The following is a 26,401-nucleotide window of genomic DNA, read 5'->3' as shown; positions in this document are numbered from 1 at the left end:
AGCTTAAACCGCGGAATCCAACTTGGTGGCTGCCACACAAGCAGCACTGTCCTCCGAGGGGCAATCTGGGGACATGCGTGGCCCTCTCAGGCCATCACAAAGATTGAGGGGTGGCATGTAATGACCAAGGGCTAGGAAAGCTGGAATACTGCGATGCAGGGGGCAGTCCTCGCACAACAGAAAACCGCCCCGTTTCTCATGATTTCCAGCCGTCCCCCCAGACATTCGTGGTGGGGGGGCTGTTCATAATTCTCAAGTCGAACTCTGTTTTACGTATAATCTCAAAGTATATTTTACCTCATTTTAATATAAACTGAATTTTCCACAAATGCAATTACCATGTAGAAGAGGGAAGGCTGGACTCTCATTCAGCGCTTTCCCAAACATTATTCATCGTTTCAGAAAATCACATCACGACGGCGCTGCCACCCGTGGAGTCTGAGAGGCCGGTGCAACGCCCTCCCCTCGGCCCACACTTGTGGCCGCTGGGTTTGCGGCGATGCTGTAGGAACAGACGTGGTTAGCCCTCCCTCAGACGGGAACCACAGAGAACAAGCACTGGCAGGATGCAGCGGAACCTCGGCTCCCTCACCTCACGTCCACACGGGGTCACTCCAGGTGGCGGCGGCTCCTAATACTCCCTTACCCTGAGAGTGCCTACGCATTGAGAGTGCCTACGCATTGACACGCGTGCTGTTTTTTCACAAGTCGCTTCCCTTTTGCTTTTCCTTTAAAATATAGCTAGAGTACTCTATCGATTTTCTCGAACTTACTCGTGCAGGTAGATTATTTATGAGTTGCACCTCAGGGTAGTAAACGCGCTGTTACAAATCCTCGTCATACACAAGGGGTGCTGGGTCCGTGAGTGGCTTCAGCAGCGCTGGGGGCTTGTAGAGGCCCCCGTACCCGGGCTGGCATGGAGTACGCACTTGCTTCCTGGTGTTGCTACTATTATCGCCAGCATCCTGGGTCAGTCATAACTGTGACAACACACTTGTGATTCAGGATAAAGATCATGCCTGGCTCCTGCAGCGCGTGAGCGTCTGCTCCAGTTCTCACGGGAGGTTCTGGTTCATCACACACGGGGGCCGTCAAACCGGGAGGAAGACAGCTGCTGCTGCAGCACAGAGCATGGTGTGAGGCCCGTCTGTGATGTCTCCACCTTCCCAAAACATACTCCTGCTCAAGAACCCTCAATGGCTCCCCACTGCCCATGGGACCGTGGTCTGGCACTTGTGCTCCCCTACCCTAAAGTCTGTCCCAGCCTATTGCTTCCTAACCTCCACACCCACCCCTGACCCCCACTTCCTCACCCCTCCTCCACTGGGAGGCCCAGCTCAGCCCCTCCACTTGGCTGCCCTTCAAAGTAAAATCCCACCTCTTCCAGGAGGCCCTTCCAAACTCTGGGCCACTTCCTTATCCAAACTCGGTACCAGCACTGAATGTGCCATTATTTGACAGTTAATATACACTACAGAATCGGGTTCATTATCTTCAGGTGAGTGAATCCCATCTTAGCTCCCCACCAGATTGAGAACTCTTTTAGGTCAGAGAATGCGTTTATAAAAATTACAACCAATGGGGGCCAGCCCAGTGGCACAAGTGGTTAAGTGCGCGCGCTCCACTGCAGCAGCCCAGGGTTCGCCAGTTCGGATCCCGGGCACGCACCGATGCACCACTTGTCAAGCCATGCTGTGGCGGCGTCCCATATAAAGTGGAGGAAGATGGGCATGGATGTTAGCCCAGGGCCAGTCTTCCTCAGCATAAAAGAGGAGGATTGGCAGCTGTTAGCTCAGGGCTGATCTTTCTCACCAAAAAAAAAAAAAATTACGAGCAATAAAATAAAAACAACAGTGATTTGCGTGTTGACCGTGCGACAAGCACCCTGTGAGCGTTTACACGCATCCGCTCACTGAAGCCTCACGGCGACCCAGTGAGACAGGTGTTCTTACTGTCCCAGTGAAGGCTGAGGATGGTGCTCGCAGGCAGAGAAGCCCACGTCCACGGTCAACCACGGGCAGAGCTGCGATTCAAACCCATGCCCACCCGGCTCTGCTCTCTGGTGCCTGACCACCTCCACGCCACCAACCAGCAGTGCCCGCTCACGGTAAACACTTGGGCAGGTGGGGGACGAATGTTCACCTAGGCAAGCAAGGGAGCCAACACCTCCTGAGGGCTCCGCATGCACCGGTGGGAAGAACACTGGATTTGGCATCCATCCTGGCAGTCCTGGGTTCACATCCTGCCTCCTCCACTAGCTGTGTGACCCTGTGCACACCACTCACCTCTCTGGGCCTCAGCATTTTCATTTATAAAGTGGGCTTGCTAACACTTACATGTTGTGAAGGTTAAATTAATGAATGAATGCAGGGTGCCAAGCCCCACGTCAGGCACACAGTAGGTGCTCTGTAAATGATGTTTCCTTAGCTTAGGAGACCGGAGCTTCGACTGGGCCAGTCTGACTCCTTGACTTCTGTGCCCCTCCCCATCTCTATGCATGCCTTGGCCTGCGATCTCCCCCCATGTGCGGCACGGCTGTGCACCCAGGATCACACACATTCCTACCGACCCTGCCTCATTCTTCACTCCTCGCCCCTAATCAGGTTTTCCCTCTGCTGCTTCCTTAGCCACTGGGGGGAGGGCCTGGCTGTGTGACTGTCCGGAAGTGCTGTGGAACTTTCTCCTGTCAATCAGACGGGTCCCAGCACATGACGGCCATCACACACACCTGGCTGACGGCATCGCTCCCAACACCTACCAGGTGGCTCCCCAGGGACACAGACATGCGTAAGAGCCCCTGACGTGCAATGCGTGCTCACTCGACACACAGGAGGAGGAAGAGAGAAGGGAAAGGAAGAGAGGAGGGAGAGAGAGGACGCAGCTGGCTCTGGGGCACTGTCCACAGCTCCTCTGCCCTGGAATCCTCTTTCTCCACGGCCTTCAGTAATCAATAACCAGCCATGCTTCACTGGCCTGCTCGGACGCCACTCCCTCCCCGGGGCCGTGTTTACCCCCAGCACAGGGAGGTTTTGTAACTGCCCGTTTACCTGTCTGCCTGCACTCGAGCCTCTGAACTTGCTCAGAGTCGATATCTGCAGTGCCCGGCACAGGACATGGTACACAGGACACTCTTAATAAATATTTGCCTCCTGGGCTAAGAAATCTCCCTGGGCCCACAAGCCAGGCAGTCATGACACAGTAAGAGGCAAACTCAGGGCAACTGGATGTTGCTGCCGGCAAGAGGCACAGGAGGACTGAGAAGAAGGCCAAGAAGGATGAGGGTGGGAGGGTCAGCGCAGGCTCCCTGGAGGAGCGAGAGACAGCAGGGTGATGAGGAAGTGACAGACGGAGGAGGGCAAAGTGCTGCCCGTCACCCTGCCAGGGAGCACGGGGGGACTGGAGGCGAGGGGCAGAGATGGGGGCCTGCCCGTCACCCTGCCAGGGAGCACAGGGGGGACCGGAGGCGAGGGGCGGAGACGGGGGCCTGCCCATCACCCTGCTAGGGAGCACAGGGAGGACTAGAGATGAGGGGCAGAGACGGGGGCCTGCCCATCACCCTGCTAGGGAGCACAGGGAGGACTAGAGATGAGGGGCGGAGACAGGCGCAGGTGTGAGGGAGCAATTGTTTGGGGTGAGGGAGACAAACCTCCTCCATCCAATTCTAACATTTCCCAAATATCAGGACAGGACTCGAGCTGGGCTTCAACCATGAGCAGAGTGTCAGGGGGGAAGGCATCCAGGCACAAGACGAGAGGTGGTAGGGGCCCAGGCTCACTGAGGGAGGCAGAGAGAGGACAGAGATTTTCCGGGCAGATAAGACAGGCGATTGTGGCAGATGTTGCCCACTTTTTAAGCTTCCTAACAAAATGATCTCCCCGAGGGAAGAACAACCATGTGAAAAAAGCATTTCCTTTAGCATTTTCCTTTCTTTTTTTTTTTGGTGAGGAAGACTGGCCCTGAGCTAACATCTGTTGCCGATCTTCCTCTTTTTGCTTGAGGAAATTGTCCCTGAGCTAACATCTGTGCCAATCTTCCTCTACTTTGTATATGGGACATGGTCACAGCATGGCTTGATGAGTGTTGTGTATATCTGTGCCCGGGATCTGAACCTGCAAACCCCAGGCTGCCGAAGCAGAGCGTGCGAACTTAATCACTACACCACCAGACACTACCAGGCCAGGCCCCCTTTAGCATTTTCAATGACGTGAAAAACTGTAAATATCCTACAAGTCCAACAGTCATGGAATAGTCTATGATGTCATAGGATATTTACTCAATGGAATTTAAAAACCATCTTTCGGCAAAATGGCGGTGGGGGGGACGCTGGGTGATGGACTGTTAAATGAAAAAGGCAAAATATTAAATTCTATCATATCATTAAACAAGGTACAAACCATGGTTACACACATCTAAGTATTAGAGGGAACATGTAAATGATTTGAGGAGACTGTTTTTTCACTTTGAAATAGTTGTCGTTACAATATTGTTTGGGCAGTAGGCGCCCCAGGTGATGGGAAGCTACTGGGGAGTTCCGAGGGGAAGAGTTACGCAATGGAAGCCATAGTCAAGGAAGCCGAGTCTGGCAGTGGCAGACAAACGGCCTGGGCAGGCGTGGCAGGGTGGCCTCTGTGCCATCGTCCTGATGTGAGGTGGGGCACGCGTGGATGAAGGTGCTGGGAAGGCTCTGTAATATGCACGGTCTGGGCTACAGTCCTCAGCTATCCATACACGAATTGAGGTGTTGCCATGAAGGTGTTTTGTAAACATGATTGAAGTTCATCATCAGTTGACTTTAAGTAAGGGAGATTATCCTACATGACCTGGGTGGGCCTGGTTCAATCAGCTGAAAAGCCTTTCAAGCAGAACTGAGGTTTCCCTAATGAAGAACTTCTACCTGCCGACAGCAGCTTCAGCTCATGCCAGAGAGTTCCAGCCTGCCCTTCCTGGCAGCCTGCCTTCTGGATTCCAGACCTGCCCCACCAGCCCCCACGACCACCAATTCCTCGACCTGCGTCTCTTAATAGGTATCTCTCATGGTTCGGCTGCTCTGGTTGAATGCTGCCTGACACAGGTGACAAGGGGTGGGGAGGAAGGGGCATCCAGTGTGCACTCTGGAGGATGACAGCGGCTCCCTGTCAATTCCCACTGCTCTGGAGTGGGCTGGCCCACCACCCCTCGGCTGACAGCAAATGGGGGCCTCTGTAACCTGCCAGGCCCCCACTCAGCCATCGGGCCACAGTCTGCCCAGGCTCACGTCAGCTCTCACTGCTCCCCAAACACCCCTCGGGGCCTTTGCTCATCACTGTTCCCACCACTTCTGCCAGAGCCACCCACATGTCACCCAGCCTGGAGCCTCTAGAACATACTGACCCCATGTCCTCCCCTGCTCCGAACACTCTGGCTGCCAGGCCCCCCGACCCACTCGTTCTCTCACTAGCGTGAGAGAACATAGCCCCCAACCTGTCACAGCACTTGTCATGCTAACCCTGAAAAAAGGGGAAACTGAGGCCCAGAGAGACGAAGTGACATGAACAACCAGAGAAGGTCGTGGTGGCCTGCACTAAATGACACAGTTGGCAAGCGGTGGGGCCGGACTTGTGACTCTTGACATTGGCTCATTTCATCCTTCTTCATCGTTACCTCTGTCTTTCTCTTCTTTGCCCAATTCTTGAGGGCAGATACGCAGATAACAACTCTTTTAACCCTCCCCCAACCAGTGCCTAGAACAGTGCTAATATGCCGTAAGCACAAAATCAATACGTCACTCGTTTCTGGTGTAGTTGTCCAACAGCAGGGTGCTTGGTCTCCCGTGGAGAGCAAAGCTACATTGACTCTTCCGTGCCTGCTCTCGGGAGGGTGGGTTTCCGTTGCCCTGGGAGACCCAGGGACGTGGGCGGGCTCTGCACAGTGCCAGGCCCCCCGAGGTGCTCCCTAAGGGTTAACGGCGCCCACCCCTGCCAGGGCCCCCTCTCAGTGCTCCAGCCAGCTTTCTCAGGAGGCAGCCAGCCCTGCAGAACCTCTCCCACCCAGCAACCACTCGGACTTTGGGGGGCCTTTGTGCTTTAATAAAGACGGTATTACTGAGTCACAAAGCTTCCCTCCTTTCCAACCTTCCTCGCTGCCAGGGTTCCCGCTAAAGGTGAAGCGCTGTCATTCAAGGCCAAAGAAAGGGCTGAATCAAGATGCTAAACTGTTTTGACTTAATGTTACCATCCAGGGCTCTCCGCGAACCACAGCTGTGGGAGAAGTGCTCCCAACTCCGCACAAAAGCCCCTCGGCGGCCGCTTAGGGCGTCCTGGGTTCTGGGGGCCGAGGGCAGGGCTTTCTGCATGCATCTCATGAGCGCTCTAGTTTCCTCTCTGAATGCAGACATCAGCCGCCTGGAGAGCCCCGCCACCAACGCCGCTCCTTGCTCGCTTCAGGCGGCAACAAAGGCCACTTGAGGGCCGAGAGACAGCACTGCCCAGTTCCTTTCCTGGGCCTGTTCTCTTCCCTTTCACACGTCTTTCCCTTTCATTCCCCCCCTTTACTCCCACTTTCTGCCTCATTGAATCCATTAGCCACTTTACAGGGTGCTCCCGAAGAATAAATTTCTGTGTGGGGCTCCTGATGGTTTCCCCGCTGGCGGCTCCAACCCGGCCGCGTCTCCATTTGGCAGCTCTTGGGCGGGCTGGCTCGGGCAGGCGCCCTCACCTGCCAAGGGCCCCACCCTGCTCCTCCCGACCCCGGCGGGCTCCGATTCCCCCAGATCCTAGGGCAAGCAGCTTGAGCCCTGGGAGCCTTTGTCTTCTCTCTGCAAAATGGGGATGATAACAGTCCCCTTCTCCTAGGGTCATTGCGAGGACTCAATGGGTTAATGCAGCAAGGGCCTTAGAACAGCGCCTGGATAGTACAAAACGCCGCTCAAGCATCTGCTTTCCTAGATCATCGGGCGGACGGCACGGGCTGTTTAAGAGTCCTTGTGCCACCTCCAGTTTCCCCACTTGCTGGTGAATGAAGAGAAGGAAAGAAAAAAGTCAATTCAATTCAAGGCTATTTGCGGCTGTTTCTGTGTGAGCGCGTCTGTCTGTGTGTGTGTGTTTTCTTTTTTCCTGCCTTGGTGTCCTGGAGCTCTGAAAAGAATAAAAACAGAGCCCTGAAGCAGTGAAAAGGCAAGATTCTTCTTAAAATCCCAGCTAATCCTGCAGCTTCCTTTAAAGTGGCAAGAGGAGGAGGAGGGGAAGGGACCAGAATTGTTTTTGCAGCGTCCTCCCCTCCCAACCACTGCTCCTGGAGACCAGGAAACGAGGGGGAAAAATCCATAAATCATCCACGGAGAGGAGGACAGAGAAGGAACCGGGCAGGGGAGACAGCAAAGAACAGGAGCCAGCTGGGGAGGGAGTGGGGGCGGCATGAGGGGACACTGACTATCTGGTGGGCAGGACGGCTGCCTGCAGAGGGCAGAGCATCCTGGGCCAGCTGCCCTGGCTCAAAAGTGGAAGGACAGCAAGGTCTGGAAGTCCTGTGCAACATCGGGCCCTCCAGCACCAAAAGGTGTCTCTGATCTGACCAGTTCTCTCCATTCTGCTGCCACCCGCACCCTGGTCACCCGCTAACAGGACTCCCACAGCCTCTCTGTCCCCTACACATCCATTCGCAACAAGCAGCCAGAGCCAGCTTTTAAGGGTGAAAATCAGATCATGCCACACCTACTTAAGAACTTTCAGCGGCTCTCCATTGCACTTAGAATAAAATCCCCGACCCTTCACCATGGCCTGCGAGGTCCGGCCCCTGCCGACTGCCCCTGCCTCCTCTCATGCCTCCATCTCCCCCCACCACTGACTCCGTCTGACCCCCAACTTGCTTTGCCTCTCCAATTCACCAGCTGCTTCCCACCTGAGCACTTCGTTTGTGCTGCCCACCCGGCCAATCCCTTCCCCTCCATCCCATCACAGGTTGGGGAAGGCTCTCCTGAACCCTCTGAGGAGTCCCCTGCCCTCATTCTTCTCACAGCCCCCTTCTGCCGTCCACAGCACTGCTGTGACTTGTTCATTTTCCATCTCCCCACCAGGCTGTAAGCTCCATGGTCTGGTTCACTCCCCGCTGACAAGAGCCCCCGGCCTGGTGCCTGGCACACAGCAGGTGCACAATAAACACTTACTGGATGAATGAAAGAACGAACGAGCGAATGAGCAACATCCAGAGCAAGCGAGCATTTGGACACAAGAAGTAGCATCTCTGGGGCTGGAAAGGCCGGGGTGAGATTTTTGAGGATCTTTCAGAAAAGCTCTCCATTGACAACCATCACTGTAGCTTTTCGGTGTTTGAAACCGTCCATGCTCTGAGTGATAGCAGTTTAGATGTTAGTTTCTTGTTAAATAGCAAACAGTTCGCATGAAGTAGTTTAATAGCTTAGACTAGAGAGCCACAACTATTTTGTAAATGGCCAGATAGTGAATATTTTAGGCTCTGTGGGTGATGTGGTCTCTGTTGCAACTACTCAACTCTGCCATTGCAGTAGCACAAAAGTGGTCATGACAATGCATAAGTGAGTGGAGGTGGCTGTGTTCCAATAAAACTTTATTTACAAAAACAGGTCGTGGGCTGGATACGGCCCCAAGGCCATAGTTGGCCAATCTGTGGATTAGACTAAAGCCTGGCAAAGCAACAAGAGAAAGACACATAGTAATGACCAGTTTTTTGGTCTTCAACAAATATGCATAGCAGGTACTAGGAATATATCACAAAATCATAATGTTGCTTCACATGCTGTCATATGATAAAACAGAATAAAAACAGGAACACCTAGAATTTATTTGAAATTATTGTTTCATAGAATACAAAGGATTTCAGTTGTCTCATTCTGTATGTCAGGAATATGTTTGTACAAGTGGGAAATTCTCAGAGTCGTTTTCACTCTGGAGGTACTGGGGAGTCACTGAGGGTTCAATATTTGTTGACTGTGTGGGTGGGTGAGTGGATGGATGGATAACAAAAATGGACAGGATAGGATGTTTTCCAGGGTGATTACAAAAGTAGACTTCGTCAATAATTGGATGAGAGGTAAAGAAAGAAGTTGTCAAAAATGACTTAGTGGTTTCAGGCCTACAAAACCAGGGGGAGGAGCTACTCGCAGGGATGGCCAAGATGAATTTGGTTGATGAATATAAAAACAAGGTAAGAGCAAAGATAGTCTTTTCAATAAATGGACACCCACATGTAAAACAACGAACTAGACACAGACCTTATACCCTTCACAAAAATTAACTCAAAATGGATCATAGACCTAAATGTAAAATGCAAAACTATAAAACTCCTAGAAGGTAACATAGGAGAAAACCTATATGACTTTTTAGATACAACACCAAAGGCACAATCCATGACAGAAATAATTGATAAGCTGGACTTCATTAAATTAAAAACTTCTGCCCTGTGAAAGACAATGACAAGAGAATGAGAAAACAAACCACAGACTGGGAGAAAATATTTGCAAAAGACACATCCGATATATCCAATATACACAAAAAACTCTTAAAATGCAAGAAGAAGAAAACAACGTGATTACAAAACGGGTCAAAGACCTTAATGGACACCTCACCAAAGAAGATACACAGATGGTAAAGAAGCATACGAAAAGATGCTCCACATCACCTCTCATCGGGGAAATGCAAATTAAAACAACGAGATGCCACTACACTCTATTAGGATGGCCCAAATCCAAAACACTGACACCACTAAATGCTGGCGAGGATGTGGAGCGACAGGAACTCTCATTCACTGCTGGTGGGAATGTAAAATGGGACAGCCACTGTGGAAGCCAGTTTGGCAGTTTTGTACAAAATCAAACATACTCTTATGATAAGATCCAGTAATTGCACTCCTCGGTATTTATCCAAAGGAGCTGAAAACTTATGTCCACACAAAAATCTGTACACGAATGTTTACAGCACTTTATACATAATTGCCAAATTTGGAAGTACCCAACATGTCCTTCAGCAGGTGAATAAACCGTGGTGCATCCAAACAATGAAATATTATTCAGTGATAAAAAGAAATGAGTTATCAAGCCATGAAAAGGCATGGAGGAACATGCATATTACTAAGTAAAAGGAGTCAATCTGAAAAAGCTACATACAGTATGATTCCAGTGATATGACATTCTGGAAAAGTCAAAACTATGAAGACAGTAAAAAGACCAGTCATTGCCAGGGGTGGGGAAGGGGGAGAGGAACAGAAGAGAGCACAGAGGATTTTTAGGGCAGTGAAACTATTGGTGAATACATGTCATTACACATTTGTCAAAACCCATGGAATGCACACCACCAAGAGGGAACCCTAAGGTCATCTATGGACTCTGGGTGATTATGTCGTGTCAATGCAGGCTCATCAATTGTAACACATGTACCACTCTGGTGGGGGATGCTGATGATGGGGGAGGCTGTGCTTAAGTGGTAATGTGGGAACTCGTTGTACCTTCCTCCCAATTTTGCTGTGAATCTAAAACTGCTCTAAAAAATAAAGTCTTTAAAGACAAAAACAAAAAACAAGGACACAGGAAAATCACAAACATGTCTCCACGTTCTGGTCATTTGATTTCAATTATCCATGTTCCAATTTTCCAGACTGAAACTGTCTATCATCTAGAAGATGACAAGTGATAAACAGCCTGCAAGTTTCCTCTGAAGAAACCAAGTGTTTCAGAATCCTACATTTTCTCGGGACTTAATATACACCTGAGAAAGGTTCTTATTTATTTTTTTAATCCAGACTTCTAGAATTTCCAACAGCGTCTGGAGAGAGGAATGACTATGCAGAACTGAGGGTGCAGCTGTCGCGCTGGGGCAGGGAGACGGCTTACCAAGCACCTGCAGGGGCTCGGAACCGTGATCGACGCGCTCATGTTGAACCTCACGTGGACTCCCAGCGCGAGGCCTCAGAACAGATGAGGACCAGGCTTACAGAAGGCAGTCGACCCGGGTTTGAATCCCTGCACTGCTCCTTCCAAGTAGGGTGGCCTTGGGCAACCCTTGGGACCTCTCTGGGCCTCCACTTCCCTATTTGTAAAATAGGGTTTAGACTTAAAAGCCAAGATGCCTCCCAGCTCTGACATGCCATGTTCTAATCTTCCAGAGCCAGTCCTCAACCGTTAGAATCCCTGCGTTCTCGGGATCTGATTCTCTAACTGTCCTTTGTTTATTGCTAGCACCGATACGTACACTGAATCGCAACTGCTTCCGTGTCTGTGCCCGCCCTACTAGGATGCACGCTCTGCGGGGACAAGACTGTCCCCCGTCCTCTCCATTGCATCCCAGCGCCTCGCAGGGAGCCCCAGGCACAGGCGGGATTCATTCCCTCCACAAATGTTTATGAAGCAAAGGGATGTGGCACCCTGGAACCAGCTGGAATCTGGTTAATGTCTCTCTCAGCCCAGAGCAGCTTCCTCTGAGAGTAGAGGTTGCCCGCTCTGACCCTGGGGAGACCCCGAATGCCAGCCTCTGTGTCGTCAGAAGGTTGTAAAGCACCTGAGGAGGGTGCAGCTGAAGGACACCTGCGGAGGTTGGCCCCGGGGGACGTCAGGCCAGCGCAGCCTGGGGCCTCGCACTGCCCCACAGGCCCCTGGGAGCATGGCCGCCCCGTCACCTGTGGCAGTGTCGAGGCCTCACCTGTACCCTACTTATTTGTGACCTGATCCCAAATCCCCACTTAGACAAGCAACTCCCGAAAGGCTGAGCCCGCAGTGCCGGCCCACCTGCGGGGGGACGTGCTTGCCGAATTGAGTCCAAGTTGGGGTCCTAGTTTTTACCTTGGAGACAGGAGGGCGCCAGGAACTTTCCTCAAATTAATAAAATTTCAGAAATCTCTGCTTGCGGCCTGAGTATGGGAAGTGGGCTGGCACTCGGGATGAAGAGGAAATGCCAACTTAGTCGTGGCCCGGACGACGGCGGCAAGATGGGGTTCTCCTTCATGAGCAGCCTCGTGGAAACGGCTCTGGCCAGGGTTCTGCAGGCAGGGGGCAGGGGCGACCTCTGACCACTCGGGAAGACTCAGATGACCCAGTGTTTATTTTTAGCTGTTTTTGTACAGAACCCGATAAACCTTTGGACGCTGTGCTCATGGCCAAGGTGAGGCAAGTAATAAACAGTAACTTCTCCTGAAGAGCCCACGTGCCGATCCGGGGACTCCTGGTCTCCAGAAACTACCCGACGTGACCCCAGAACCTCATCAGTTATAAACAGCCGGGGAGCTGGGCCACCAGGCTCTAGTTTCTGAAGTGACACTTACTCGCTGTGTGACCTTGTTCCCCATCCATAAAATAAGGATGGGGGTGGACCAGACAGTCTCTAAGGAATCTCACAGCTCCAGCAAACCACATCTCAGCCCGATGCTAACTCTGGTCTTGGGCATGGAACACGGGGAAGAGCCCATGAAACCCAGCCTTCAGGAAAATCCTTAATCGGCTCATGTGATTTCAGCATTTCACTTAAAAGCACCATTTAGATCCATCTGCAACAAACAACCATTGAGCACCTATGTGCTAAGCTATCTCATTAACTGCTTTTCTGTAACTAGCCCATAAGAAAATCGTCATTGTCCCCATGTCACAGGTGACAGGCACTATGGAACACTCATCCAGAGCATGGGCCAGGCGGTTACCAAGGCTTGGGGTTAATACTGGCCACTTGCTTCCTGCCTGAGGGTCCTTGAGCAAGCCAGGTAATCCCTCCGAGTTTCCTCATCTGTAAAATGGAGCTAACGCTAGCGCCAGCTCATGGGGTTGTTTCAAGGTCTGAATGGAAGTGGCACATGAAGTACTCAATAACTATTACTTATTACTACTTATCAGTATTATTACTACAGCCATCATTACCATTTCTACTGGAGAGGAGAAACAGCAGGCTCAGGGAGGGTGTGTGAAAGGACGTCACTCAAACCACCACAATGTTCTACATTTTCATCGAGTCCAAGTTCAGGCAAGGCGGAGGAGCTCTCGGTCCGTGCTGAGGTGCAAAGTTGCCGTGTAACTCCGTACTCAACCTCTCGGCCTCAGGGTCTCCGCCTGTGACACAGAGGCACTATCTCCCCAGTTTCTGGGATCTTATGTGCTAACGTAGAGGGAAGACCCCGGGCACGGGGTCGAGTGAGCAGCAGGCCGTGGATGGACGCTCTCCCCTGTGCCTTCCCCACATGCCTCTCCTGAAATCTCCAAGAACGTAGCCTGCCTGTCCTTCCTTGAAACTCGGTCCCTGCCTTGGAATTCGAACACACAGGTTCGATGGCCCAGCCAATAGCCAGTGGCCCCACCATGGGATCGAGCTTCCCCCTGAGGGCAGAGTGGAACCAAATTTTGCCATGGCCCATCCTGGGCCCAAGCGTGCAAGGCCACATGTGCACATGGACAACTGACACGTGTACACGCACCACAACCCCGTCCAAGCAGTCCTCGCAGCAACCGCACACCACACCACGCAGCCAAGCCCCGCTGGCCTCAGCGTCGACTCCCAAGAAGGCAGCGATTGCAGTAGGAGGAATGATGAGACCAACCCTGACACCCCCTCCCGCCTCGCTGTGGTTCACAAAGCGCTTTCATGCATGTTGTCTGGGTGGGGGAGAGGCCACCTTTTACTCATCTTTAGATATCTGCTGGATAACGCTATGTATAGAGCAAATACTCAGAAACTACTGCCTAAATGAATAAATGTCATCTTCATAACAAGATTTTTAGAAATCACCATCACTCGGTACTTACTCTTAGTTAACACTCTGCTAAGTGCTGAATGTGCATCCTTGCATTTCCTCCTGGAAACCACCCTGTGAGGTGAGCTCCATTATCAATCCTTGTCTTGCAGAAGAGGAGACTGAGGCTCAGAGAAATTAAGTAGCGTGCCCAAGGTCGCAGCTAGTGCACGACAGACCTGAGGTGTGAATCCTGACTCCAGACCCTGGTTCTGGATGCCCCCAGTCACAGTCTCCTCCTCGTTAGCCGGAAGAGGCAGCAAGGAGGGTGACAGGGGCAGCGTGTGTGTAGTCTGAAGAAGTATATCAATAATGCAATAATTTTTATATTTGTAAAACCAGAAAAACTCTATTGTCTTTATGATACAACCAGAGAAGTAAAGACCAGCCAAGTCACCTTGGCTGAAGGGACACTGGAGTCTCTGTTCTGCTTCCTCTGGTCCCCACGCACACTCGTGACCACTTTCCAGAACATGCTCAGCTTCTCTACAGCCCACAGCACGGAGCTTGTTGACATCTCTTCTCTGCCATCCCAACCTCCCTCCTGCAGCTCCCCCACATCCAGCATTCTAGCAGTCTCCTCTTGATCCCACCCACCGCTACGGGAGCCAAGGGGACCATCTTTTATAAAAGGGCCCAGAATTGTTAAGTTCCTGTCTCCTTGGAGGTTTTAACTCTAGCCCCTGTCCCAGCCAATAGCTTAGAATAAAGTTTATGAGCAACTGCCTACCAGAAGCAGGCAGGCAAGGAGAGTCGTGGTCGGGGTGACGGAGGCATAAGAAAAGCTTCATTTTCCTCTTTTCCATAAGAAATGAACAGCACAAATGAGGAAACTAATGGCACTGACATTCCGCCACAGGACTGGGGCGATAAGGAATGGTGAGGACTGTGGTCAACCAAAGTATCCCTAGGAGGAGGCGGCTGCTGCTCAGCTCAGCCCAGTGCTGCCGTGTAGGTACGCAGGTGCAGTGTTGCCAAATCTTTCAACTTTCTAAGGGTTGCCAGAATCAGATTTCTTTTTTCCACCCGAAATCTCCTGATTTTTAAATGTTGGCAACTAACTCTCCCCCCACTGCCGTCTGCTCTTTTTTAAATAAAGCACATGAGCGGGCTGGACTTGGCCATGAGCTATAACCTCTGTATTGATCCTTGTGGCATGGACGGCCAGGCTCCCGGGTGACCCTGGGCTCCCCTACACTTCCCGGCCTCCCTTGCGGTTAGGTGAGGCCCTGCCTCAGGTTCTGGCCGGTGGTCTGCGAGGGGAAGAGCCGTGGTAACTGCCAGGCCAGGGCAGTTAAAGCTGGCTGTCTCCTCCCATTTCTCTCCCACTGATGAGGCGCCGGCCCTGGAGGCCACGTGGTGCGGGCGGCACAGCAAGGCAATGAGATGGAAGCGGCTGCCCTCCCTCCACGGACGCCAAGCGAGTGAGACCTCGGGGTCTGTCAGCGGAGGCTGCCAGCACTACCTGCGCCAGCACACGCCTCGAGCGCACGTCTGAATTACAAAAAACTACATGGCGGCAGTTCGGCACTTCCTGGCTGTCAAAGCACTTTAGTTCCCCTTTCCTTGTGCGACTCTCAGCTCAGTAAGAGGGACAAGGCTTTGCTATTTCACAGATGAGCAAACGGAGGCTCAGAGGGTAGAAGGGAACAGCCCTGAGGTGTGCGGCCAATACGTGGTGGACTGGGATTCTGGCTCTGGGCTCCTGAGTGGACTCCAGTCCAGGCTCCTCCTCCCTCCCAAGTTAAGAGCTGGCCTTTGCAACGCGAACTCCTCGCACTCTCTGGGTCTCCTGTGAGCTCGTGCAACGACAGCTCGCACCCACCCCCGGCCGCGGCTAGGTGCCTGAAGATCCACCTCCTACCTTCCCCGTGGACTTGGTCCCCTTCCAGATACAGAAGTAGCAGACGGTCCAGGCGGCCAGGAGACACAAGGCCAGCTCCCAGCGGAGGTTCCCGATGTGCTCGATCCCATCCGAGATGGCCAGGACCCGGCGCCTGCAGAAGGGAGGGCGGAGAGTCAGGGGGGCTGCAGACAGCCCACCTCGATCCCCACCTCGGGCAAAGCTAGCACTGCAGAGGGGCAGGGTCGGGCCCACGCGCTGACCCGCCCGCCCCCAAAGCGTCTTCTCTGAGCCAAACCCAGGGCTGGGCGTGGGGGCCTCAGAGAGGAACAAGACCCAGCCCCCCGCCTTCATGGATTCCCTCCATGGGGGAAAGAGGGCCAGTCGGAGATGGTTTACCGCACAGCGTGGTAAAGGCGAGGATGCAGGAAGTGCAGGGGCTTTGGGAAGACCGAGGAGCACCCAGCCCACCTCAGGGGAGCCGGGAACTCGCAGTACTGTCCACAAACACTCCAGGTCCTCCCTCAGGGAAGAGTACACATCCCTGGCCTGCTGAACTCAGCAGTGGCCAGAGGACTCGTCCCTTGGACAGAAGCTTTCAGAGCCAGGGGGTGTGGTTCGCCACGTTCTCTTTTCCCTATCTTACTGTCACGACAGGAGCATGTGTCACAATGGAGCCTCTAGAAGCCTGAGTTCCTGAGTGACTATGTAAGCCCTCCCGCCACCCTGTGTCAGAGATGTTTTGTGAGTAAGAAATAAACTTTGTTGCTTTAAACTATTGAGATCTTTGGGGGCATTTGTTACTGCAGCATAACCCACCCTATCCTGACTGCTACAGGGGATCAGGGAGAGCTTCCTGGAAGAAGGGATATTTGAGCCAAACTTTGAAGGATGATGGAATTTAGCCAGGGGAGGGAAGGGGTAAAGATTGTTTTAGGTCAAGGGAATAGCACAAGAAAAGTCCAGAAGGCAGAGTATGGGACACCTGGAGAAGGCTGGAGCACAGGGATCAAGGGGAAAGCAGGAAAGGTCAGCAGAGGAGGACCACAGAGCCTTGACCAGCATGCTGAGGGGAGGGGTGTCTCAGACGGCCCAGGCCACGGGAGAACGAGGATGCCTGGGTGCACGGGGCCACGGCTCGAGCCACGGCCTTCCCTCAGAACCATCAATGCTTCAGAGCTGACACAGGCCTGGCTCCAGAGCCCATGCCTGGGGCTTGTGTTCCTTTAAAGTCAAACTCGCCACGCTCCATATTGTGCAGAACCATGGCACCAACACAAACTCCCTCCAAACTCGCTCCACGAACCCCGTTCCAGCTGCCAAACCACCCCCACCGGACCACGCCAGCCGCCTCAGTGCTCTGGGAACGTCCTTTGAGAAAGCAGCTCCCATCCCACCAAGCATGAAAGCCTCCCTCAGTGTCTGTCGCCCTGGGAATCCGCTCAGGGCCTGATTCTGCATTAATTACTCAATGACACCAATTAGCACTGGTCTGCAGGCTCCCTCCAACCCCAAACCCCGCTGGAGAAATCAGGCAGGCCCCCAAACAAAATCGGGCTGTGTGCGGCCATGGATTTATGCAAAAGGAAACCAGCTCTCAGACCTATGGCCAGGACAAGGGGGAACATCAACTTAAATACACACTCATGGAGCACCAACTGCGTGCCAGGCACTATGTTGACACTGAGGATAAAAACGGGCACAGGGTCTGGCTCTTGCCCCCTACTAGGATAAGCCAGACAAAAAAGAAGTCCAAGTTATTTGAGAAAGAAAGGAGGCAGGCACGTAGTTATAACAACCGTTACTTTATCTGCTTCTTATGTCTTACCAGTATCTGGCTCTAATTCATTTTAAAACTACAGACCTTATTAAATGAAACCTTCAAGAGTTTCCATTATTATAACAGAGCGGTGGGCCCCAGAGCATGGTCCTTGTGGGGTACTTGCCAAACACACAGAAATTCCTGCACCCCATCCCAGACCCACTGAGTCCCAATCTCTGTGAAGGGCTCTCCCAGGAAGACACATTTTGCCACGTTTCCCCAAGGCCTACTTATGCACGGTATGGCTTGAGCACCATAGAAGCAGTTTGCCAGCAATGAAGGAATGACCTACAAACTCCACCTGAATAGTTTTTTTTTTTTTTTTTTGGTGAGGAAGATTATTCCTGAGCTAACATCTGTTGCCAATCCTCCTCTTGTTGCTGAGGAAGATTGGCCCTGGGCTAACATCTGTGCCCATCTTCCTCTACTTTATATGTGGGATGCCTGCCACAGCACGGCTTCATAAGCTGTGCATAGGTCTGCACCAGGGATCCGAACTTGCAAACCCTGGGCCGCTCAAGCGGAGTATGCGAACTTAACCACCACGCCACCGGGCCGGACCCTTTTTATCCTTTTTTTTGGCAAGGACCTGGGGAGGGAGTGAGGGGTGTTTTGAGAAGCTACCATTGGGATGGGCTTTCTCCCCGGAGAAATTCCCTAATGCACCTACTCACTCCCAGAATTCTGCAGGGAACTCCAGGGTGCTCACCGGCTCCCCTGTCTCCGGATGAAGAACCTTGCAGCCAGCCTATGCCTGCCACCTTACAAACTGCCCCCAAAAGCGTCCCAAATGCCCCTCAGCTGGTGAATGAGAAGGGACAACCCCGAGCAGGAAAGAAAACGGGCCGCTGCAGGGGGAACCGACCTGGGTGTGCTCCGCCCCAGGCCACTCCCGACTCTGCATGTTTCACTAAAGGAACACACAAGGCCCCTAACTAGCAGGGGTGCACACACATGCGTTCTTGTGGATGTCGCTGTTTTCTGAACGGAGAATCTGAAAACTGGAAACCGCGTGGGATGGAGGGAGAAAGCAGCAGCAGACCTGTCAGGAGCAAACCAGCTCCGGTCCCCTCTCTTCCACATTCTGGATGCTGCAAACTTTTGAGCCATGCAGCCTGCGTCAGCGCCCTCGCTTAACTGAACACTCTCACCCCAGAGTGAAGCAGACTACTAGAAGCGACGCAGGACCAACCGCTCTTCTGTCCCACCAGACACTATCTGAGAACATCCCCAAACTATTTTCTTTAGGTTTTACCAGCGCTGACTCTAGCCACAGACCTTGAGTCCCAAAGGAGGGGCTCGGAGGCCAGGTTCTCAGCCTGCAGGGCTGTGGGGTTGTTCTGAAACCCCCAAGGGCAGCCTTTGAGAGCGCGGGGGCTGGGACACTCAACTCCGGAGACTCGGAGAAGGCACAGCTCCTCCTGGGAGAACGCTCTCTCAATGCCTCTCCCCCACGAAGCGCTGGGACAGAAGAAAGCCCTGAATGAGGACAGGCTGCTGTCAGCACCCTGGCCAAAGGAGACCCAGGACAGCCCTCCCACCACCGCCCAGGGAGCAGGAAACGCTGGAGACGAGATGGGGCTCTGAGGCCTTTAGTAAATATTACTCATCTACACGAGCAGTGTTGTGCAGCTACTGTGAGCCAGGCAAGAAAGCAGATTCTGCATGAAGCGTGTTTTTCTGGCCATAAGAGTAGAATATTTCTGGAGATTTCCACCCAGAGGCTGAAATCTCAGAGCCTGCAGGCATAATACGTCTGATTCTGCAGCCACTGGCACACACAAAGACAGGCTGGGCTCAAATCCAAGCTCTGCTCCTTACGAGCTGTGTGACCTCAGGTAATGGCATCACCTCTCTGAGCTCCCTCATCAGTAAAATGGGAAGGATGATACCTCTCTTCTCCAGGTTTTTAAGCACAAACTCATCTAACTCTCTCAACAATCCTTGAGGTAGGCACAATTACTATCATCATTTCAAAGATGGGGAACCTGAGGTGCAGAGAGGTTAAGTAACTTGCTGGAAGTCATATCACAAGCAAGCGACAGAGCTGGGATCTGAACTCAGGGCTCCTGGCTCCAGAGCCCACACTTTCAGCCTCAATGCTCTCTCCTGGACTCCCCACCACACTCAAATCACCGCCTTCCCCTCCTTTGTAAGCTAAAGCTGTGGTAAATGCACGCCCCAAAGCTGTCTCTGTGTGCTAAGTAAAAGGAGTACACAGCACATGTCCTTCATGCATTTGTTAATCTGTTCAAGTAATCCTTAGTAAGGTGTCTTCAGTGTGCCAGGTCCTGTGTACGTCTGTGCGTCCTTAAAGAGCTTGTGCTCTGATGGGGAGGGCAGATGAGGAAACAGAGCAGGGCGTGGAGAGGTCATATAGAGAAAAGCCGGGACCCTCATGGGGGTCTGGCCAATCTCAGGATGTGGGGGTGCGGTGGCGGTCCTGAAGGGTAGGAGGAGAGTTAGCAAACCAGAAGGGGGGTATTTGGGGCAGAAAGTCCATCAAGGGCAAATGCCAGGAGGCTGGAAGGAAGGCTCGGCGAGGCCAGGGAAGGGCATGGCGTGTTGGTCAGTGCAGAGGAGGCAGGGAGAGGTGGTGGTGAGGACAAGGCTGGAGGGGAGAGCAAGGGCCGGACCGTGAGCCTTGCTGAGGAGCTGGGGCTGCATCCTGAGGGCGGTGGAGGCCTAGAAGAATCTTAAACAAGGGCGAGACCCCGTCAGATGCACGTTTCAGAAAACTCTCTGGCTGCAGTGGGAAGAATGGACGGTAAGGGTGGAACGGGGCAGGGTGCCCAGTGCAGAGAATTTTGCCTTAATTTGGACAATAAACGGGGAGGCTGTGGACCAAGGAAGGGGAATGGCCCTAGACGGGAACAGGAAGGTTTGAGAGCAGCAGAAGCACAAGGGGACTGCCTGGGGGTAGTGGGTACCAGGGAAGAGGGAGGTCTAGGCAGACAGCCAGGTTCACACCTGGATGGACGGAGGTTATTAGCTGAGCAGGAGTGAACTGCACATGGGGAAGAGGAGGAGCTGGAGAATCAATCTTTCAGAGAAGAGGATGTTGAGGTGCTTGCGGGACACCCCTACTGCAATGTCTAGGGCAACTGGGTCTCTGGGTGCAAAGCTCGGGGAAGAGATGCAGACCTGAGCCCTCGGCCATCGGGGTGCCCCGGGAGAACATGAGGCTGCCCTGGGAGAGATGGAGAAGGGGCAGGGAGGGGGCCTGCAGCAGAGGCCCCGGAACCCCAACACTGACAGGGCAGAGAAAGGAAGGGAGGAGCCCCTGAGGGAGGCGGAGAGGGTAGGCAGAAGGGCAGGGGACAGCAGGCGAAGGTGGGTCCCCTAGGCAGAGGGAGAGGCCTCCAGGAGAGGAACAGCCATCGGCCCAGGCAGCAGAGCAGCCTGGTAGGAGGGAGAGTGGCCGCGGGACTTGAGACCCGGAGGGGTGGGTGAGGCAAGGAGGGCCGCTCACCGATCACCGGTGGGGCACACTTCAGAAGGCAGGGGGTGGCGAGCAGACAGGAGGTGAGACCCCGGTGAGGCGGCTCTTTAGGAGAGTTTGGCTCTGACGAGTCAGAGTCAGGGGCAGCTGGGGGAGGCAGATACTGAGAGGTGAGCTTAAACGGAGCTGGCAGTGGAGGAGACTGTGGCAGGTGCCACCCGAGAGCCCTCACATCTCTCTGCACTCAGTCCTCCCTGTCAAGGCATTATTATACCCATTTTACAGGTGGGGAAGCTGAGGCCCAGAGAGGGGCAGCAACGTGCCCAGCTTGGGGCTTGAAACCAGGTTCTTCTGACGCCCACACATCCCACTGCCTCACCAGAAACCGACCCCGGAGAGAGGATGCATCCTGCCTAAGGCGTCTCGTACATCCTTCACATCTGAGGGAAGCGGCTGGAATCCCACCCGCTCCTCAGGCATCACCGTCATTCCACCCACACAGAGGGGCTGAGTCTGGAGAGAAGGACACAGCCACACAACTGGAGCTTCCCTGCGTCCAGGGCCAGGCATGGCGGGAGCAGAGAGAGCAGAGACGGAGCAGACCCCTCTCTCCCACCACCGGCAGAGAGCCTGGGAGAGGCGGGTGGGAATGGCTCCCAGCCGGCCTGGCCTGGCAGGCCTCATCTTAATGTCCAGCACAGAGCCGGCAAACACGTCACCTTTCTTCAACCTGCCCTGGAGGAAAGAGCTGCCAGGGATGCAGAGACCGCCCTACGAGCTGGCGCTGAGGGGCTGGGCTATAAATAGCCTTGTTCGGTCCTCCTTTCTGGTCTCCCAAAGCAACAAACAAACAAAAAGGGGCCCATCACCAAAACAAATGTGCCTTCCCTGGCCCTCGCTCTCGGGGTTCTGCTCTCACATCTCTGGGAAGAAAGAAGCGAAGTGCAGGCCCCCAACTCTCCCCATGTACAGGCCCTGCTCCTGCAGAGCCCACAGCAGAGGCCCTACACCAAGCTGGGGACTCAAGGCAGGACCCTCCCCGGCAACAAACTCAGGCCTCTACGTCATTCAGCAGATACTGCTGGGTGCTAACTCCATGCTGAGCGCCCTAAGGACCAGGGCGCCAGTCATGAGTAAAGCAGGCGTGCTCTGCCCTCAGCGAGCTTCCCTTCCAGGAGGATAAAGATATCAGCAACAAGGACAACAGCTTGCATTTCCCTCATTGTGCTTACTCCTGAGGAGAGCGCCACTATCATTCCCATTTTACAGGTGGGAAAACCGTGGCTTAGGGAAGTAACCTGCCCAGGAAGGCAGAGGCGGAGGCTGAAGCCACATCTGCCTGACTCCAGAGGCAGAGCTCAGACTCACTGCTCAGTCTTGGGGAAGATGGACCGGCCACGTGTCATTCAGGGAATACAACTGGGGACCTAAGTTGTCTTGAGGGGTCTGGGGCTACCGCTCCACGTTCTCCCCTCGCTGCATAAATCCTCCTCCCAGGCCACACAGAAGTCCCCACCAGTCCCCAAACACACCTCGCACTTCTCCACTTTCTAGGATTCCTTTCCCCTGTTCTCTCTGCCAGGAACGTCCTTCTCAATTCTCCCAAGCCGTCAAAATTCTACCTTCAAGCCTTCAAGCACCAGCTCAAATAAGCCTCACAGAGTGCTTCCTCAGTCCCCACCTGTACCCTGAGGGCCTGTCCCTCCTTCCATCTAAAGGTTAAGTGAGCACCTGCTGTGCACCAGGCGCCCCTAGGTCAGGGGTCAGCAGACTGTTTCTGTAAAGGGCCAGACAGTAAATATTTTAGGCTTTGCAAGGCATATGGTCTCCGTCCCAGCTACTCAACTCTATGCAATGTGAGAGCCTCCAAAACAATTTGTCAATGAATGGGTGTAGCTGTCTTCCAATAAAACGTTAACAAAAACAGGCAGCAAATGGCACACGGCCCACAGTTTCTTAACTCCTGTCCCAGGCTAACGCTTCCCACAGAGCACTAATCCTTCCCAACACCCTGAGTCCCAGGTCACAGTGGATCTCATCTGAGGAAAGGCTGCACACGCACTCTGCCCTCCTCAGAGCTTCCCAAGGCTCCTCAGAATGTTAACGGCTCCGAGAAATCCTACAATAAAGACAGCTCTATAGCTCTGTCTAACCCAAGGCTGCCCACATTTATTTAGAAGTATTCCCCACTAAAGCGCAAATTAAAACCACAATGAGATACTACTTCACATCCACAACGGTGCACCCGCTGGGACGGCTGCCATCAAAAAGACAGACAATAACAAGTGTCTTCAAGGACGCGGAGAAATGGAACGGTCAGACATCGCTGGTAGGAATGAAAAATGGTTTAGCCATGTCGGAAAACAGTTTGGCAGTTTCTTAAAAAGTTAAACATAAAATTTAGCAATTCCATCCCTAGGTTATTCTTAACAGCCAAAAACCAAAAACCACCCAAACGTCCATCAACTGATGGAGAGACAGAAAAAGAAAATGTGGTGTACCCACTCAGTGGAACATGGTCTAGCCACTACAGGCTATAACACGGATGGACCCCGAAAACATTACGCCAAGTGAGAGAAGACAGTGATGAAGGACCACACGTGGTCGGAGCCCATTTGTGTGCAACGTCCAGACCAGGCAAATCCACACAGACAGACGGTAGAGGAGCGGCTGCCTGCAGGTGGGAGTGCAGATTAACTATAAACACACATGCAAGATCCCCACAGGGTGATGGACAGGCTCTAAACCCACAGTGTGGTGACAGTTTCACACTCGGCAAATTTACTCAAAATCACTAACCTGTACACTTAAAAGAGGTGCAGTTTACGGTATGTAAACTAGACCTCAAAGTTATTAAAAAGTTGTTAAGAAGGAAGTGCCCCCACCACGCTTCTGTCTTTCCAAAGCGATACTTCCTAACACTGTGCAGACACACGCTGTGGGCTGGAGCTGTGGGCACTCTTGTGTGCGTGATCTTGTTTCATACCCCTTGTTCAGAGGAAACTGAGGCCCCAAGTGGATATGTGCCTTGCTTGGATCACAGACTGGTAAGTCACAGAGGCTGGCCTCACACCGCAGTCTCCTGACCCCAAGTTCAACGCCATTCCGGCCCTCCACAGCTGGAGGGTGAGATCCAGGGAAGCAGGAGGCAGTGAGGAGAGGAGAGCCGGTCTAGAGATGGGAACCATCAGAACACAGGGAAAGCCCCCAAACTCGGGCCTCACGGGGAGAAGTGAACAGAGGGTCTGCAGGTCGGGAGGCACAGCACACAAGGGGCAGGATGAGAAAGAGAGGCTGCCGCGGCTTTGGGAACCCACCACAAGTTCACAAGCCCATTCTCACACATGGCACATGGATCCCACGAGGTGGATGGGGTCACGACCCCATGGCTGAGGTCCCAGGGCCCTCAGAGTCCTGCCCCTTTCTCTCGCCCACCAGGACTCACACAGCCCCAAAGTGCCACCCGAGCCTTCCCAGCCCCAAGCCTCCAAGGCACAGCAGCTCTGCATTACGTGGGACCAAAAGTTCAGGTCAAGTCTGACCAACTTTGCCCCTGTTGGCCCCTCTGAGATGGTCTGTGTTAAGGCTGGCAAAGAGCAAAGAGCCACTGTCTGCCACAGAGGGCCGGCAACCGGGACAGGCACTCATGCCGTGGGGAAGAGCCCGGGAGAAGGAGGTCCGGAGTGAGGAGCGGGGGTCTGCTGCCAGCCGTGTGCAACCCACCAGGAGACCTCAGACCTCCGTTCTTCCAATGTCACCTCATCCAGCACAGCTGTGGGGTCAGGGAGGCGGGCGGGTTGAGAATGAGAGACGCAGGGGTGAGAGAAGCTAACATTGACCTGCGCCTCCCTACCTACCACTGTCACTTCACACTGACTGCGCCCTGAAGGGCGGGAGATGTACACCCGTTCCACCAACGAGGAAACGGAGGTTCCGCATCACATGCTCAGGGGCCCCACTAGTACACGGAAGAGTCAGTCCCCCAGCTCTGACGCTTCTTCCCCATCCTGGATGTCTTCCAGGGAGAGCGTGGAGCAGAGGTGACCGTGTGCGTGTGTGTGCGTGTACATGCGTGTGTGTGTAAAACTGGGGAGTTTTATATACTTTCCCATGGTTTTATTTAAAATAATCTGGAATCGAGATAATGCACTAAAATTGGGTAACAGCCACGTCTGAGTTATTCCATGCCTGAGTCTGAATTAAATTCATTCATCAGTGCCCCGTGCCACCAGCTGCAGGGCCACAAGCTATACACGGCGAGGCCATCATCAGTTTACATCTGTCACCACAGCAGATCATAGTCCACAGGTCTCACACAGCACCAGGCTCAGCTGGAAACCAGTTTTCTTCTAAAAGCAAGATTCAAGTCCTTTCCTAAAGGAACCTCTTGAAATCCAGAGAAGACATAGGCCAACAGGTTTCTTTTTGTTTTTGCTGGGCATTGGAGCCTTCTCTTAAGTCATTCCTCATTAGTCTCCCTCTCCCTCTCTCCCTCCCTCCATCAATTATACCTCCCCATCTGCTGCAAAACTCTTCCTTCAAGAGCCTAGATCCACAGGGCTGCAGAGAGGAGGAACACGCCAGTCGGATTCTGCCCCGAAATAAAACAGGCAAAGGATGCATTTCAGATACCAGCAGGAGGAGCACGGAGGGAGGAGGGATCAGACGCCGCTCTCAGCCCAGCTCTGGCCCCTGCTCGCCAAGAGAGGCACCTGGGACAAGCCCCTTAACCTCTCCCTGCATCAGAGTGAGATGAGGATCCAGACATCACTCATCCCCTGGGTTGGGTGGATTAGTGAGGGAACGTGACTGGACGGCCCTGCTCAGGGCCAGGGTACACAGCAGGTGCACAGTAACTAAATGAGAGTTCCTTTCCCTCACTGTGTCCATCAGGACATGAAAGACCCTCAGACAAAACTCTCCTGGTTCAGTCAATCGCAGCTTCCCAGTATTTAGTGTAAGACATCCACTATCAGTTTGTGAAAACAAATACCCTCGTGGCTGACTTTATATACAAATATCTTTACTCTAATGATCAAGAATGGGTAATAATAGTGGATCACAGCTCTTCAGCACTTACTAAGCCCAATTCCTCCTCCTCCTCCTCCCCCCGCCTCATTTTGCAGACAGAGAAAGTGAGTTGCAGAGAGATTTAAGTAACAAGCCCAAGGCTAATAAGTGGAAGCACGAGGATTCAAACTCTTGCTGTCTGGCCCCAAAGCCCAGGCCTCTGCATCCCCACACCCTATCACGGGACTTTTAAAGAGCATCTCGACCACGGTACACATAAGCAGCACCTCGGCCCTCAGCTCCTGCTCTCAGCGCTGTGCTCAGATTGCATCATCATCAGAACTATTAACTGGCCCTCTTGGGCAGGGGCTCTGGGCACGCGGGCATCCCTGGGGCTGACCACTTCCTTCGGGGGAGAGAGAGGGACCCTCGGGCGCTGTCATCGAGGATTCGAGGAAGCCGGAACGGTGGGCCCCCCCACCCCACTTCAGCAGTGTGGAAACTGAAATCCTATCGCGTGTTCTTTTTTCTTCTTTTACTTAAACATACGTCCTACATTTTCTACAAAAAA

General features: G+C 53.2%; 1 protein-coding gene across 1 annotated transcript in view; it reads right to left on the bottom strand.

The window, feature by feature from the left end:
• SLC6A11 (solute carrier family 6 member 11) overlaps positions 1 to 26,401 on the bottom strand; it is a 127,655-nt gene that overhangs the window by 82,870 nt on the left and 18,384 nt on the right. Inside the window, exon 5 of the mRNA XM_004443786.3 lies at positions 15,578 to 15,710. Within this exon, the coding sequence (XP_004443843.3) occupies positions 15,578 to 15,710 (133 nt within the window). The remainder of the gene's footprint in view (positions 1 to 15,577; positions 15,711 to 26,401) is intronic.

The sequence above is a fragment of the Ceratotherium simum genome, chromosome 5, assembly GCF_057802395.1.
Source record: "Ceratotherium simum simum isolate JZ-2026a chromosome 5, ASM5780239v1, whole genome shotgun sequence".
Classification (NCBI taxonomy): domain Eukaryota; kingdom Metazoa; phylum Chordata; class Mammalia; order Perissodactyla; family Rhinocerotidae; genus Ceratotherium; species Ceratotherium simum.
This window is presented reverse-complemented; position numbering and strand designations above follow the sequence as displayed.